At 53.8% G+C, this 14,004-nt stretch overlaps 1 protein-coding gene across 2 annotated transcripts in view; it reads right to left on the bottom strand.

Moving 5' to 3' along the window:
* Positions 1–14,004, bottom strand: part of ASTN1 (astrotactin 1) — a 272,757-nt gene that overhangs the window by 116,711 nt on the left and 142,042 nt on the right. For both annotated transcript variants that reach the window (XM_028530660.2, XM_028530661.2), the window contains exon 8: positions 10,278–10,362. In XM_028530660.2, coding sequence (XP_028386461.1) covers positions 10,278–10,362 — 85 coding nt within the window. The remainder of the gene's footprint in view (positions 1–10,277; positions 10,363–14,004) is intronic.

The raw sequence follows: 14,004 nt of genomic DNA, 5'->3' as shown, positions 1-14,004 counted from the left end.
AAAAAAGTTAAGAAGTTAGTGAAAACTACAGTGCACTTTTAAGTAGAAGAGACGAGACAGTGTTAAGATTTGAGCCCAGGTCCATCTGGCAACCACTCTGTGCTGTTCCCATGATGCACTGCTGCCTCCCCCGCAGATAAACATGTGGGCAGGTGAACATTAATCCTCTTGGAAGTGAGGTGTTCGCAGCCTCCTGGCTAGGATAAAACAGTCTGACCAAGGCTATTAAGTGAAGCCTGGTGACCCACATCCAGAAAGACCTCTGATCACGTCCCAGACTGCTGCCTCCCTCGGCGAGTAGCTTGGGGACGATGGGTGGCCCCATCACCCTTCACATGGGGCCATGTCCCTCCTGACCCCTAGACAGGGCGGTGAAGTCTTGCCAAAGGCAAGGGCCTGCCTAGGTGTTTTATTCTCACACATCTGTGCCAGCCGATAGGCAAATGCAATCCTGCCAAGGGTCCGCAGTGAAGCCTGGGCCGTGCCCTCTGCCCCAACAGACCTTCTGGACTTGAACCCGAGGGCGTGATTTCACAGCAGCCTCGAAGCCTGCCCCCCACAGACAGTTACCAGCCTGGGGCTCCCAGGATGTGACTGCTTTTTTTTCTTTTAAACCTGGGCAGCAGCTGATGGCACTGTGCTCAGGGCCTCCACCCAGGTCCCCCCAGTGACTTGTCACTCTCCCTGGGCGTCTGCATCATTCTGAAAGAGATGCTTAACCACACACTACATGCCTGTCATTGCTTTAATCTAGGCACCCGCTCTCGGAGCCCCTGCCCCCACAGCCTCAAGGCTGAATTGCAGCTTCTCTCCTGCTTTCATTTTGACACTCAAAACAGTGGCCCTTGAGGGGTTTGGCAAGAGGAAATCACCTTTCGGGACCAAAATCCCCTTTTTCTTGCCTAAGAGACTCTCAAAATCGCTGCAATACTCAGTAGACTTACCTATAAAGCAAGGACAGTAATAGTTTCTACTTCGGAGTGTTGAAATGAGAATCAAATTGGCCAGTACACGGAAAGCACTCACAAGAGTGGCTGGTGCATCGGAAGGACTACGTGTCAGCTGTTATTATTGCTGATGTTAATGTCACCACTGCTACCGCCGCACTCAGAGCACAGAGCGTGGGGAGTGCCACGGCACCAGGCGTGTAAGTACCCGGGCTCGGTGACGCTAACGGCACTCCGGGCAGGCTTCTCCCGGTGCGGCCTGAGTTTCCATGGTCACCGTCCCGCAGTGGGATGGGCACTGACTCCATGCGCAGTCACCCCTCTCATGTGGTTACAAACAAGGGGGTCCCAGTGGTACTTCAGGATGAGAGGGGGGTCCACGCTGGGAACTGAGGTCTGGGAAGCCCCCTGGGCACCCTCTGCCTCCCCAGTGGATTGGGCTGGAGTGACACTGGGGGCCCGTGAGCAGCGGCTCGGGGCTGCCTGTCCCCGTCCTGCACAGCAGAAATCTGGCCACCCTCCTGCCTCCCAGCATCTTAGACCCAAAGGGCCAACTGTGACCAGAAAGCCTGGTTTGGGCTGTACCCCCTTCCCGGCCAGCAGTGGTCTTCTCAGTGCAGAAAACCTTGCGGAAAGGTGGATGAATGAACTTGGACGGACGGAAGGAGACTACGAGGAGGGGGCAGTGTATCCCCAAGGGGGAGCTGCACCCGAGGTTTAATGACAAGAGCCCAGCTGTTCGCATCAGCCTGTCCTCCGCTCTGTGACTCTGGTCACCTTCCCATCGAGCCTCGAATAATAACAGGCACCTTTCCCAGGACACACACACAGACGTGTATACGTGTGTGTGCACGCGGATGACAAAGCGAGAGCTGTAACGACATGCTACACTTTTTGTTAAAAAATGTTATCCCTAAACAGAACAAACGTTCGGAAAGCGTTCTCTCCAGGGGACGGCACTTTGGGTGGCTCGGGTTTCCTTCCTTTTACTGCTGTTTCCTTTCTTCTTCTATTTTTTTCTGCCAACTACATGAATTGCTTTTACAAAAAGAAAAACGATAAAGTAAAAAAAATGTGCAAAGACAAAATGTTTGCTCTCCAATTTCTGAGATTATAGAATAAAGTGAAAATTAGGAGCAGATAATTAAAGGATGACCACGTGAACCAGAATCCAAACTGTGTATCTAGGAAGGATAAACCTCAGGGTCACTCTTCCTGGAACTGCTTCCACAGAGGCGGTGGCAGGTGGCGGAGCGCCCCTTACTGCTGGGCTCTTCACCGGAGCGCGGGGTTGTGGTCGAGGTCAGTGGTGACATTAAGAAGAAAACCACCGAGCCCAGCACCGCTTGCTTAATAAAGGACAGCTGTTGATCCCCATCCTGCAAGGGGCCGCGCCCAGTCTCCGGCGGCTCCGGCGTCTTCCCGCAGGAAAAACACGCCGAGTGCGAGGGTCGCGGCTTGGCGTCCGCTCAGCCCTTCCTTAGCCAGGACCCCAGACGTGCGCGTATCGAACGGTTTTTTTTGAACCTAAATCCCAGACCTTCCACGACTGACTTTCTTCCTCCTTCTACAATCAGGGAAACATGGCAGGTTTTAAGCCAGGCCTTAAGAGTAACTTCCCCATGGAAAAGAAGTTTTGAAAGAAACAACATAGCACAAAGATACCTTTAAAACATCCTTCTTCATCTTCCCCACCCCCAATTTTGCGATAAGAAAAGTAATATGTGCTCACTGTTAAGTTATAAAATTGAACGGAAATATATATAGGATTGGCACGGGGAGGGGGAAGGAAGCAAAACTTTTAATGCATAGAAAAAGAAATCAGGGAGAAATATGCCAGAACGGTCATGGTAATTTTCTCTGAGAACGGAATAATGAGTGGATTTTTTGCCCTCTTCATTTTACAGGGAAAATGATAAATAGCCAAGCTCCCCCAAGCCAGGGCGAGCGGCAGGCCTCTCGGGCCGAGTGTTCTTGGACCGAAACCCGAGGAGGCTGACGGCCCGGAGAGCACTGCTCGTGGAAATGCCCGCGCGTTCGGGAGAATGTATAAATGCGGGACGCTATCTGGAGAGCACGGGCAAGACATAAAACATTCATTTTTGTAAAATTGAAACAATTTATCTTCCATTCTTGAGCAGATGGGAGGGTGAATTGAGGTTGATTTTTTCTCGCCCCGGTGGCCATGCTGCGGGAAACAGGAGTGTTCCCGCCCCTGGCGCTGTCTAAAATAAGTCTCTCGGCGCTGGGAGTGGACCCCCCAGAGAACACCGTGCTGCTCTGGCCCTCCCCCGGGGGGCTGGGATGTGCTGCGGGGGGCTGCAGAGGCTCGCCACCGGGGTGAGGGTCGGGTGGAGACGCGTCCCCTCAGGCCCGGTGGAAGGAGGATGTGAGGAGCAGGTGGGGACCTCAGCGTGTCCACGTCTCATCTACAGCTGGTCATGGATGCCCACGGTGTTGTGCACTCCCCACATCGTGCTCCCTTTGAAATCTGAGTTTACCCGACTAAGGTATCGCCACTGCCCGCCTGTCACTGCGAAGCCTGGCCATCAGCTATGCGACCTTGAACTAGCGTCTTCACCTCTCTGGCCCTCGACTTCTCGGTCAGTGAAACGCAGGGATCCTTTAGGACGTGCTGTACTCAGCCACTAGGCAGCACCCCGGGTCTTGTTTCCACTGGAAGAATGGCCCTCTGGGAAGAGATGCCCTCCAGGGGGCGTGGGGACGCCACCTCTTGCTGAGGAAGGGTCCTGAAGGCTGGCTGTGCTCCAGTCATTGGGAGGACCTGGTCAAATGCACAGGTTCTGGGGCACGCCCCGAAGCTGTGAACTTAAAACCTATGGGCGTGGGTTGGAAGTCAGTCCTTTAAATAGGCTCCCAGATGATTGATCTTAAGTGCTTGCCCCATGTGCTGGCATCAGGGCGTCCCCGTTACTGGCAGTCGCATTTACTAAGGCGCATTTTCTCGTGTGTCACCCTGAGTGACCAGGAAGGTTAGGAGGGAGCGAAGGGCATTGCCAAAAATGGCAGAGCCAGGGCCAGCACGAGCCTGTCGAGGGTCCCTGTGCAAACCAGAGAAAGGCGCCCATCTGGACACCTGGACACATGTCGCCTTTGTCAGGGTTTCCCCCCGCAGCAAGTGGGAGCCGGGTTCCAGCCCTGGCTCGCCTTCCCAGCCGGACGTCTGTCTGCTGGGGACGAAGTGTACCTCTGCGTGCGCCCAGCGGACCGACCACACACTGTTCGTACAAACGGGTCGAGTCCTGCTTTCCCTGGAAAACCCCCAGGAACGAGGTGTGGCTGAGGAGAGCCCTATAGGTGGAGACCCACTGTCCAGCCCTGGGCTCCTGTCCCCTCACCCAGGGAGGGGTCAGCTCTCCTCCTCTGGGGCCACATTTCTGCTGGAATCAGGTTACAGCAGGGGCTCCTGGAGAGAGAAGGAACTGGGAACTTTAGGTTGAATTCTTACTTAGAGCTTCCTTCGTTGACTTTGACATTGACATTGGTGAAATAAAAGTCAGGCCCACTTCCATCAACTCCTGGGGGCAGAGAGGGAGATGGAGGCCAAGAGAAAGGGAGGGAAGAAAAGAAGAAAGAGAAATGAAGGGTCCCATAAACTCACTGGAAACCCTTGTTAGGAATCAGTGAGTAAGAGAAGAACAATTAGAAAAAGTGACACACATACATGGAGAGAGAGAGACAGACAGACAGAGAAAAGGAGAACAACAAGAGCTAATGGGAAGATAATCCCATTTGTGCATGGCGCGGCCAGGACCAGAGCCAGGCTCAGACCGCGAGGCTGGGCTGCGGGGGTGGGGGTACGTGTCTAGAGATAAAAGGGCAGCGACAGGCTGGCCAGCAACTCCTGTCTGAGGGGCCGGAGGAACGTGAATGGCACCAGGACACGTGAGTGCGGGCAGGAAAGTAAAAGCCAGATGATGAGCTGGAGATGGGCAAAGGACAGTCAGGAGATGTCACATGTCACACAGGACGGGCTGTCTGACCCCACCTGAGTCACATTGGAAGAGACGTGGGGCAGGTCGCAGGAGGCCACACACCGCCCCAGACAAGGCCTGCAGTCGGAGCTCCAGCTCAGCCTGCTGGTCACCGCACGGCAGTGGCCCAGCATTCGCACTTTGCCTGGAAGTCCCTGCTCATTTGCAGGGGCCAGGAGGAGCGAGGATGGGTTTGGGATCATTTTGAATAAACAGTGGAAACTGACCTCTGCTCAACCCCCAGGCAAAGACGGCTGGCTCCTGGGGCACTGGTTGCTGCCCTGGGATAGGTCCCTAGGGCCATGTCAGGATGGCACCATGCAGGCAGGCCCTGTGCAATCCCTCCCCTCCGGGCAAGCATGCTTGTTGAGCTGGGCAGAGAGACTGAGGCTGGCCATGATAAACACCTTCCTCAGCCTTGGACAGATGAGGAAACCGAATTCTATGGTGTGGGGCATCCGCTCCTCATCCAGAGTCAGATTCCCTGGGCAGTCACTCCCCGGGGAGGGGCGGGCAGCCAGCGGGGAGGCCCTGTAGAAGCAGCACACAAGGAGAAGCAGCTGGGACAATGGAAGGGACAGTACAAAGGAGGTGTGGGCTGTGTGCCAGTGTATGTGTGCACATGTGTGCACGCCTGTGCACGGGCGCTCATCTGGAGACAGCACGATGAGTGTGTGGCCGCCGCAGCAGGCGGTGCGAGGAGGAGGTGTCCTTGTGAGCAGGGCCACCCCTGACAGCAGCCTCTAACACCTCGGAGAAATACCTGTTCCTGTCCCACAGCGGGTCCCGCCCCCTCTCATGCATCATCCCTCCATCGCCATCCCCGGCACTGGCATCGAGGGACAGGTGACAGGCCCCTGCTGGGGAATCTCCGCGGAGCTGCCCTCTGTAGCTGAGGCGCCAGAATAAGAAATCAGACCGTTGTTTATGGGCATCTTCACATGCAGGAGTTGAATCTAACATTGGTATTCTGGAAGATGTAGCTGGGGGCCCTTGGGTACACTTCTAATTTAACCAAAAAACCACTTTTACAGCCTCTCTTAATAGTCCCTGAAGTAGCTAAATAAATTTGTTTTTTCCTCCTCTCATATTTTCATGTAAATCAATCTCTTGCCTCCTCCACCCTCGTTGATTGTTTTCGTTTCTCATGGTGAAAGTTTTCCATTTGTCCTTGTTGCCCCAGCCAGCACACATCAAACCGACCCCAATAGGGCCCGGCGGTGTCCATGGACAGCGGCAAGGGCAGGCCGGGGCGCCACCCAGAGGACTCACGGGGGTTGGACAGAGACGGGGCGAGGCCTGGTGCTAGGGTGGGACCCTTCCATCCCCGCCCACCTGGCCTCCAAGCCACAGTCGCCGGCCACCATGGCAGGGAGTCATTTTGTTGCCAGCCTTTACGACCAAGCACGACGTAACCTCAAACATCTCATGTTCTCATTAGAAATCTGTCAGCCATGACTTTGTTACATTTTTTTTTTTTAGCTATTTTTCCTTTTGGTAAATAGAAGCTTCTCGTGTAAGAGTTCAATGACTTTACAACCTGCCCCCTGGATCCTGTCACCTGGGGGAGCCCCAGCGACCGGCTTCCCCACCCACACCCACACGCAAGTGTCTCCGTCGGCCTCACTCCTCCGTGGCCATTTCTGGAAGAACCAGAGTCAGCCCCCCCAAAAAGGTTGTGAACCCCTTGATTCACGTGCCCTGTATGTGCAGTCCCCAGTTCTCCGTCATGCTTTGCTATTTGGTCTTGGAAACTTTTATCTACAGGATAGTTTTAGGACTACGCTTTACTCCCAGAATCCAGATCAACAGAAGCTGAGATAGTCTCGGGAGGTTTTTTTGTGTGTGTGTGTGTGAGGTATTTTTTTTTTCTTTTTGGGATTGTTTCCCATTATTTTGAAGGGTTCGGAAATACAATGTGTTGTAAGGGACTGTCCCACCAAAGACACAGACCCCTTGAAACTTCTCCCTCCTGCTAGCCACTCTGCAGGCGACTCCGTGGAATGTTGATGTCCAAGGGCAAGACCTGCTGAGACCCAGTCCTGCTCTGTCTTCTCAGCCTCTTCTGTCGCCGCCAGCTGTGCTTGCGAATTAATACTGACCTATTTATATGCCACTCCTGGAAATGCCGTGCTCTTCCTGTCTCCGTGCCTCAACACGGGCTCATTTCCTTTTGCTTAGCATCGCCTCTATTACCTGTGAGGTAGGAGGGTTCAAACCCTGACTTCCCCATGAAGCCCTAGACCAGATGCTTAAGTCACCCCCTTAAACCGCGAGCCCACAGACCTCTGCTCACAACTCGACTCGTTTTTAGAATTCACTGCAATGTCTTGTCCTGTGTCCCCTGATCGAGCTGGATATCAGTTCTTCCAGAGCAGATGCCGCATCGCTCTTCTTGTAATCAGTAACCCAGCTGACCCCGGGCCACAACGGGTAATGGAGTGAGTGTGTGTTGTGTTGAAAATACGAATGAGAGAGTAAACGGCATGTGCCGGTGGGGGGGCTTCTGGAAACAAATCAGGATGTGCGCACACACCTACACACATGTACACACATAGCCCGCCCCCCCCCCCCCCGGGTCCAGGTAAACTGGAGCGCGAGGCAGAGGCTGGGTGCAGGTGTAACCCATCTGCGGCACAGAATCACCCAGTTGTAGTTTTTGTATCGGTGTCCTTGATCAATTTCCTTCCCCGTCTGAAAGTCAAGAATGCCTACTGGTACGGCCCTCCCGGTCCATTAACCTAGATTTGTCACAAGGGACTCCGTTTCAACTGTTACTGGCCTAGGCCATGCCTGCTCTCCTTCAGGAGAGTGCTCAGCTATCTTGACGCCTGCAACACGAGAACACCCAGCGACAAACATAAACACTCACACACGCTGCCCACCTGCGCCTTCCGGAACGTTCAATGAGACGTGCAGGGAAACGAGGCCGACCATTGATTTCTCCATGATACCCCAATACGTATCATTAGCTGGCGATCTGTCCGGCAGTTATCAATGCAGGTGCCAGTCTTCACGTTCCAATCCATTCAGATTAATTTGGTAAGAATCATTCAAGGGAGCGTGGCATCGGGCCCCTGAGTTAAATAAAGATGTACGACACCTTCCACTTTTCATCTGTCTTGTCATGCTAGGAGGAACGCTCGGTCGCCCGTCGGGCACTTTCTTTATGTACATACAAACGACGCTGCTTATCACTCGTGGGTCCATTAACCCCGAGACACTCACTTCTCCCCCCCCCAACAGCTGCTCCATTATTTTATTAGTGTCCAAAATGAGACCTCGTGGACAGTGATGATCAGAGAATAATGGGAATTAGAGATGGAAATGACATATTAGGTCTCCTTGTCTGTTTCCTGGGGCTAATGCTCTTGTCAGCTGGTAACTCAGTATTTTCGGCTGATTTGAAGTGACACCCACGTGGGGCCGCCCACCATTCACCCCCCTGGAGGCTCTTGTCTACATCCTAAGACTGTCCCTGCCCCGCAGCCGGAGGGAGTGGCCTCGTGCAGCGACCAAGTGAGCTCAGACCCATCCTCACACGACCTGTCTACCAGGCAAGGGCTGTGGCGGCTCGAGTCTTCAGCCCCCAAATTCAGTCACAGTGGACAGCCAGCCCAGACCGGTCAGGGCAAGAAGCAAAATGATATTTTCTCCAGCAGCAAGTTTGTAGGCTAAGAGATAGAGAGCTGGTTATCCATCATCCTTCACAATATTTTACTCAATAAGAATCATAGCCAACTGAGAGATTCTCAGCCGTCGCATAAGCAAAAATCCCACCTCCCCAGAAACTGTGCGAACATTCCAGGGGTCAGAGAGGAAGAGACCCTCGTTACACAGGCTCTGATGGACACCTGCTGGCCAGGTCCTCTGCCCCCCCTGCCAATCTCCCCAGAACACTCCGCGTCATATGCCTCTGCCCTCCTGCAAACATCTTCCTCTCAGGGTTGGGGGCTGCCTCTCTGATTCGGTCTCAGATGTGGTGGAAACGCAACCATACTTCATCTTCACGAACAGAAAAAGTCCACGGCCCTCTGACTTCCCCAAGTTCCCTGACCCGTGACTCAGATTTCCTCCCTCTGCCTTCACTCTCCCTTGTCCTTCTCCCTCCACCTCAACCCGTTCCAGAACGTTTGCCCTCTTCCAGCGCCTGCGGGCATTCATCATGCCCTGACTTAGTCATCAGCTGGCCAAGTTCTCCGAGTCGAGTTCCAGCCCTTCGTCATAAATCACTCCCTTGAGCTCTTCAATCATTTTTATTGCTCTTCTCCAAACTCTCACCCATTTGTCTCCATATTTATTGCTCTGGGAATCCAGAACTACATTCAATATTCTAGGCTCAGTCTCATCAGAATCAGACGGAGGGGGCTGAGCCCCCCTGGCAATGTGGGGGATGACGACGGCTCCTTTCTCGCCCCTGGTCGGGCTGCAAACACAGTTCTGATCTGCCCTCTGAGCAACCACTCCGAAGTGGGGTTTGCCTTGACTTCTTTCTAGTTCCCCCTGTTCCATTGATTGCTATTATTAGTTAGTGGTTATCGATCCCTTTCTCCGTCCGCTCCCCTCCACAGCCCAGCCAATGCAGAAAGCGAGCTCTCGGCAACCCAAACGAAGCAGGAACTTGCTCATAAAAAGCAAGAGTAGCTACACTTGTAAAAAGCAAGAGTATTGGTGATGGTCGCACTGCGATGTCAACGTACGTTAATGCCACTGAAATGTACACTTAAAAATGGTGACGTTGATAGGAGGTGCATTTTATCCCAATAAAAACTCACTGAACCAAAAACATTTTTTTAAAGCAACTGACAAGGTGACTTTTTCATCCCAATCAGGTGCGCTAGGAGGAAAGCAAAGGCCTCACAGAGAACTGGGCACTGGGGATCAGGCAAAAATACTCTTCGTCAACCCGGAGCAGGCCCTGAGTCCTTGCATTTCACCCCTGCGGACAGCCCCGGCGTAAACACGTAAACCCACCCACGTCAGCCTCGCAGAGCTCACCGAGCCCTGGGAGGGCCACACGGGAGCCTGTGTGGCTCCACGTGCCCCCAACAAAGCCAGCGGCCACGTTCGGCCGGCAGAGTCCTCATGGCTGGCGGCGGTGTGACAAGGGGGAGAGGCGGTGGGGCAAAGGCGTCCTCTCAGAGCTCGTCGATGGAGAAAACGCTGATAGGGGCGTCACTGGGATGGTATAACCCGGGAACGGTGCCGCCCCATTTTACCCATCTGCTGCTCTGAACGTAAGCAGCCTTCAGCTCCGCTGCCCGACACCTGGCGGCTGCACGTCGGGCCCGAGTGCTGGAGGGACGAGGCTGGGCGCTCGCCCTCCCCTACTTACCCCTGGTTGGTCCCCCACTCATTCCGAATGCAGAGGTGCTTGTGCACTGGGTCCTTCATGTACCCTTCGTAGCAGAGGCACTCCCCTTCGAGGCAGGGCGGGGGGGGGAAGAGGAACACAGAGCAATTGGTTAACACGCGTGTGCTGGGGAAGACGCAGATGCAACAGTCAAACTGGGGCCCTGGCAGCGGCACGGAGGAGACCCCACCCCTGTCTCCACCGCCCACAGGGGTGAACACCACCCATCCCTCCACTTCCCACTACGTGGTAACATTCACGACTGCGGAAATCCACCACTGACAAGGCACCTACTGCGTGGGCTCTGTAACCACAAAGGCAAGAAGTCTGGAGCAGGGGACTTTTTCCACCTGTACCTCCTTGGTGCCCAGTATACTGCGAGGCATGTAGTAGGTGAGGAATAAAATGTTTAAAGATGGCCTAAGTGCGTTATGTCATCAAAATTTCTGAGAACCTTGAAAAGTAGCTATTATTGGCTGTGCTATGCAGATGCGGGAAGCAGAGGCTCGGGAGATTGAGGGATCTGGGGACAGCTGGTAAGTGGCAGGGTGAACACTTCCATCTATGTCTGTCTGACTCCAGGCCTTTTCCCATCTTTCAATGCAGTTAGCTCACAGAATGACCGCCACAGAGGAGGCCACTTCCATGAACTATGTTTTTATAGGAACTCGGGGTTTTACGGTAGACCAGCTAGTCATCTCGGCTGGTAAACAGAAGGATCGCCCACAATTCTATATTTTTTTAGGATATTACTGTGCTTCATTACCATCAGTTATTCCATTGTTATACCAAGAAGTCCACGACCCACCCCGACACCAGACACAAAACTGTGTCTGCGTGTCTTCCCGTGGGAGATTTGCACGGCATTCGCCTGATGCACAAGTAAACCCAAGGGCCCCACAAGATTACGAATCACTGCTCCACTTAGTCCTGATCTTTTTTTTTTTAAGATTTTATTCATCCATTTTTAGGGAGGGAAGGGGGAGAGGGAGAGAGAGAGAGAGAGAGAGAGAGAGAGAGAGAGAGGGAGAGAAACATCAATGTGCAGTTGCTGGGGGTTATGGCCTGCAACCCAGGAATGTACCCTGGCTGGGAATCGAACCTGATACACTTTAGTTCCCAGCCCACGCTCAATCCACTGAGCTACGCCAGCCAGGGCTTAGGCCTCATCTTGAAGGAAGTCCTTGCTGCTCCCTGTGAGGCCAGTCCCACTAAAGCACCCCGTTAAGGCTCCTAGGGGCCGTTGGTTTCATCGGTAGGACGGGGACTCCTGAAATTTGTAATAACAAGGGTGCCATGCCCTAAGGAGACAAGAGGCGCACAGTTTCTTTATCTCTGTAGCAAGAGACACTTAGCAAGGATATAAATAGAATAATAGCTTTGAGTGCTCTTTTCTCTTCCCAAAGACAGAAAGCAAGACGAGTGCTGAGGAAAGGGGCCAGCGGGCTGTTCATAGGACCTTAGCTCAGCCGTTCACTCCAAGGCCAACCTATAAGCTATAAGCCGCTGGCCACCAGGCCTCACCACCAGGTGACACCCATTTCCTCCCCCCACACCTGCCCAAGGTGCTCAAGGCTGGGTGAAAATGAGCAACTTCTTAGTCTGTCGGGGACCCACGGGGAGTAAAGGTGTCTCCTATGGCAAATCCAGGCTTCCGCATGGTCTAGGTCGCCAGAGGCTCAAACTAACTGGCATCAGCGGCGCTGAGCTGGGCCTAGGAATGGCTGGGCTGCTGTGAGTCGGACACAGGGCACCGCACCTCGACGTTAGGTGAAGGTAAGGCTTTCCCATGAAGGCTGCTTCTATTAGTTCCAAAGAAAGCATGAACTCGAGACCATAAGCTGCACAAGGGCAAGAGCAAGGTTAGCTTTTCCCCCAGACGAGTAGGTCTTCTATAAACACCGTGTAATGGAAAATCACCACATTAACTAGTTTGCCCTGAACTGATACATAAGAGCACTCACACCTCGCTCTAAGCTGCAGATATCTAAGCCAGGTCATGGGCCAAGGGCCCTGCTATGCTTCTCCCGGAAGGAGATCATTTCCGAAGTGTCCTTGGGGACAATGGACATGAGAGGATATTAACAGGAATTGATCTCAAGAGGTTGTCCAACCCATTACTCTGCTCTGACTCTCACGATGGCCTTGGTCGGATGCCCTGCCTGGAACTGGAGACGGAAGAAACGGGAGTCCTCCTTCCACGCTTGATATCTGGTTCCCCGGAAACACGTAGAAGAAAGCGCAGCAACAACCCAGAGCTCAGGCAGAGTCTGATTTGCCTAAAGCGGCCGACGCCTACCATTTGCAGGCACGTTCGCCTTTCTCAAATGGCCTGCCCAGCCATTTATCTCCTTAGGAGGTTTCCTTCCTCCGTCACCGGGAGGGGACACGCTGCTGACAAGAGAGAAAGCTTTCCTCCACATACTGTCACCTGCAGCTCCGAGTCAGAGCCGCAGAGAGCTTTTCAAGCACATCTGCGAGAGTTTGAGGACATCCAAAAATCTGCCTCTCAAATGATCCTCGTTTCCGGAGCCCCCCCAATCTCCCTCTCCCGGTGTTCCTCCTCAAAACCAGTCTGGCCATCTAATACGTGGAAGGGAGACTGGGCCTGCTGAGACATGTTGCCATGGCAACCCACAGCAAAAAATCTTGACTTGAAGAGGGGTTTCGTGCAAGCACAAGCTCTGTTAGCTGTGAATTTTAAAGACCCCACGAGGGTGTTGGATGCCCTCCTAAGCTAGAAGTGTTATAGTCTCTGCACCTGCTGTGACAGATGGCGGGGACACATGACGCGCTGACTGTGGGGAAGTGTTCACAGGATCCAACAGGAAGGCGTGGCGCGGCATGGCCACGGAAAAGGGCCCGACGAGGACGGAGGCACTCACGGGTGACCTCACTGCCAGAGGGCAGAAGCCCACCAAGAGGGGATCCATGCATCACCTGCGCAGGGCCACGCAATTTGTGCTTGGTGCCCTCAAGGAAGGCACCTTGAGGGACCCTGTGTGATGGACAGAGCCTTCGGTCACTTCCCACTCACAGCTGGAGGGCTGAGGGACAAATCCCGTGGAGGGATCAGAGACAGGCCTGGAAGCTAGGGCTCCTCGGCTATGACCGGGCTTGCCACAGGTCCTCCATGACGCACGTACAGGTCAAGGCTGAACTGTCTGAGTCCCCTCTAGCCTTCGGGTCGCTGATGGCTCTCATTAAATAGAACTGGGTGCGTTTCAGCTACAAAGGGACATTTTTACAAGACGCCTGGACTTGGGCAACATCAAATTGCCTGGTCTCCTTCCCTGTGAAGACAGCGGGCAGAAGCCAGGCCCGGAGTCAAACACCCCACGCAAGTCTGGGGGGTGGGGGGTGGGTAGGCATAGGGCAATGTGCCTGATGCACATCCTGAGAGAAGGTGCTTTAATCGAGCCACAAAAGGGAGTTTGGAGTGAGCGGCACTCTGGGTGACAGGGACAAAACGGGGGCTGTGCCACCTCGCCCATTTGGGTTAAACTAGAGAAGGCTAGACGAAGAGAGGCGTTGGTTCTGAGAACGCCAAGAGGAGGAGGGCTAGATTGAAGTAAAAAAAAAACTGGTCCAATGACCCTCACCAGAGTTCACACGTTTCCAGTGGTTGGAACCGGCTTACGGAAAGGTCCAGGACAAAAGAAATTCGGGGGAACGCCCGGGGTGGCGATGAAAACCTGGTTCAGCTTGG

The sequence above is a fragment of the Phyllostomus discolor genome, chromosome 14, assembly GCF_004126475.2.
Source record: "Phyllostomus discolor isolate MPI-MPIP mPhyDis1 chromosome 14, mPhyDis1.pri.v3, whole genome shotgun sequence".
NCBI classification, from domain to species: domain Eukaryota; kingdom Metazoa; phylum Chordata; class Mammalia; order Chiroptera; family Phyllostomidae; genus Phyllostomus; species Phyllostomus discolor.
This window is presented reverse-complemented; position numbering and strand designations above follow the sequence as displayed.